Source organism: Mus pahari, chromosome X (genome assembly GCF_900095145.1).
Source record: "Mus pahari chromosome X, PAHARI_EIJ_v1.1, whole genome shotgun sequence".
NCBI classification, from domain to species: Eukaryota; Metazoa; Chordata; class Mammalia; order Rodentia; family Muridae; genus Mus; species Mus pahari.
This window is the reverse complement of record NC_034613.1, coordinates 122,757,778-122,761,111: the sequence shown is the minus strand read 5'-3', so window position 1 is coordinate 122,761,111 and position 3,334 is coordinate 122,757,778. Positions and strand designations below refer to the sequence as shown.

The 3,334-nt window shown below is 34.7% G+C and overlaps 1 protein-coding gene across 1 annotated transcript in view; it reads right to left on the bottom strand.

The window, feature by feature from the left end:
- Alg13 (ALG13 UDP-N-acetylglucosaminyltransferase subunit) overlaps nt 1-3,334 on the bottom strand; it is a 54,555-nt gene that overhangs the window by 29,727 nt on the left and 21,494 nt on the right. Inside the window, 3 exon segments of the mRNA XM_021188813.2 lie at nt 332-407; nt 1,869-2,031; nt 2,209-2,290. Coding sequence (XP_021044472.1) covers nt 332-407; nt 1,869-2,031; nt 2,209-2,290 — 321 coding nt within the window.

Here is a 3,334-nt window from a genome sequence, read left to right as displayed (position 1 = left end):
GACTGCTCTTCCAGAGGTCCTGAGTTCAAATCCCAGCAACCACATGGTGGCTCACAACTATCTGTAATGAGATGTGATGCCTTTTTGTGGGGTGTCTGAAGACAGCTACAGTGTACTTAGATATAATAAATAAATCCATCTTTAAAAAAAATAAAACTACTCACAAAACATATATTTTACACTTTTGAACAAGTATGATTTCCATGAAGGAAAACATAAGCTACTTCCTTGCCAGCTTTATATAATTAGAATGGACTATCTGGGCTTATTTTAAATTATGGTATTTTAAAGACATGTATATGAACATTCTTTGCCTGAGAAAGTATCAAACCTTTGGTTTTTCTGTTCCTTGCTTATTGCCTTCTGGTGTACTTGCAACACTGGAACAGGCACCAGCCTCTTCAGTTCTAATTGAAAAGATTCAGAGAAAAGAACATTATATGAATGTAGCAAGTCTCATGTCTCACAACTATGCCATTACTCAGTGGTAAAGTAGCTCAATCCTAAAATATAAAGCAGGTAAGTTTTCAACACATCTCCATTAGGTTTCTGTGGTAAGTATGTGTTACAAAATACTTGGCAAATTATTTCCTATTAAGGTGGTCCCCGTGTTCCTGACTACTAATGTTTATATCTTCTGATTCCTCTGCCATCAGACAGCTTCTAATCATAGACAACTTATATAATTATATTACAAACACACAAATACATACATAAATACACACACACACACTCACACATACTGCCGCACCCATCTTGATGATCTCTCGTTCCCCTGCTGCCAGTAGAAAAGCAGCCATGTTCACCAAACTGATAGTAGGTCACTCCTCTTACCAGCCAACAAGAAGGAAGAAAAACAACAACTAAAGCTATCAGCCCACTAGCTATAAAGAATCATCAGAAGGTATCTCCCAAAGTTTCAGTTGAGACCTCACTCCTGGCCAGCTCCTTCATTAGTCTGACATCAACACAAGAGTAAGCTAAGCATGGGATGATTTCTAAAGCACACAGTTGTAAGATCAATATTCTTTTAAGCTGGCAGGCTTTCAATAATATGACCTTTTAACTACTGTAGCATCCATAAATCCAAAACCCTTAAAGAATAAGCAAATGATGCAACTTTCATTTTGACAAGATTCCTCATGGCCCCAAATAAGCTTTAAAAACTATTATTCTGTTGGTAAGAAAGAGGCCTCAGGGTGTAAAGGTTCTAGCTGCTAAGCCTGATTGACCTGAGTATAATAATTTTTAAAGCAAAATTTTTATTAGATATTTTCTTTATTTACATTTCAAATGTTATCCCCTTTCCTAGTTTCCCCTCCAAAAATCCCCTATCCCCTCTCCCCTCCCCCGCTCACCAACCCACCCAAAGCAAATTCTTAGATACAACCTGACCTCAAATGTTGTGATAGGAGGCCCAAAAATCTGTACAATCAACAATGAGTAACTTGTGTACAACTAAATTTTAAGAAATGCTAATTCTAAAAGAGGATTCTACCTTGAACTCTTTAAGTCTGAACATTTCACAATACAATTTGGTAAAATTTTGTCCTCTCATTAAAAAAAATCATCCCGGGCTGGTGAGATGGCTCAGTGGATAAGAGCACTGGACTGCTCTTCCAAAGGTCCTGAGTTCAAATCCCAGCAACCACATGGTGGCTCACAGTCATCTGTAACGAGATCTGACTCCCTCTTCTGGAGTGTCTGAAGACAGCTACAGCGTACTTACATGTAATAAATAAATAAATAAATAAAACATTCATTAAAAAAAAATATATCCCTAGCAGACAATTTCTACTTTCAGATAATATGATTTCAGATTCAAAGAACTATGAAAATCAGAGTTGACAACCCTTCTTTTTTAGTACCTATCTTGGGTTGAACTCTTCTGATCAGTACTGCCTTCTACACTTGCAGTCAAAGCATGGTGTCTGTTTCTCCTGGAACCACTTCGAAACAAATCGACTGCAGTTTTCAATGTTTCTTCATCCACAACAAATACATCTTTATAAAGAAGTTCATATAATATAGCTGAAGGAAGAAAAAAAGCCAAAAATCCCAATTGTCAAAATAAGACTTCATATCAACGTTAATACATTCATAACCCAACATAAGTTCCAAAGGTACCAACAATGTTTTATAAGTTTAAAGACTGATGATAAATCATTTGAAACCACACATCTATATTTATAAAAGCCCTTCATATACCTTGACAAATTCCTGCAGTTGACTGAAATTCTTTTGAATATACAGAATCATAATGGCCATTATTTGAATAACAGAGAGTAATCTGAAGAAAAACATAGAATTATGTTAGTGTTAACATATCTTACATTCATAAAAATTAAGTTGGTAATTAGCAGTTGATAATAAATGGAATTTTATTCTTAGAAGACATTTAATCTTGATTTAGAATATATAATCTATAGATCATAATAAAATTTTAATTATGACTTTTAAATAGCAAGACTGAAAACACTTAAGGTTATACTACAAACCCCAATCACATTCCTAAAATGCACTAAACAAGTTCTGAATCATCTGCATTAAGATGAGAACTTTCACAAATTCAATAATGGAACAAAAAAGAAAATCCATGTCAGAAGTGTTTTAATTTCTCAGAATGACTGGAAAAATTATGTAAAATATCTCAATATCCAAATATCCAAAATTTAGATAGAAGGAGGAAAAGGACAAACACCAGACAATTTGTTTAAAAGGCTGAAAAGGTCATCGCAGTAAACAGAAATGTAAAAATATACCATGAAGATAGGGCACTTCCAGATTTAAATTATTGATATGGACTGGATACAGAAACAAAAGGTTATCTTCTTAGCTGATTCCTTCAATTTCTAGCACTTTAAAAAACAATTTCAGAGCCATGTTTACTAAATAAAACTTTTCAGTTTCCTTTGATGAAACTTCTTCATGTAACAGATCTAAACATTTTTAATACTTTTGTTCAAAGATCTGTTTTGAACCAAGCATGAGTGAAAGAGCAATTCCAAGAGAAAAATCGAAACAAAAAACTCTTAGCTATAGATGTAGTTTAAGTCTTCTCACACTTGTCTAGCATTCTCAAAGCCCTGGATTCAACTTACAGCACTACACAGTAAGGGTTTAAAAAAACAGATTGGTGGGCTGGTAAGATGGCTCAGTGGATAAGAGCACCCGACTGCTCTTCTGGAACTCTTCTGGAGTTCAAATCCCAGCAACCACATGGTGGCTCACAACCATCCCTAACAAGATCTGATGCCCTCTTCTGGAGTGTCTGAAGACAGCTACAGTGTACTTACATATAATAAATAAATGAATCTTGAAAAAAAAAAAGTAC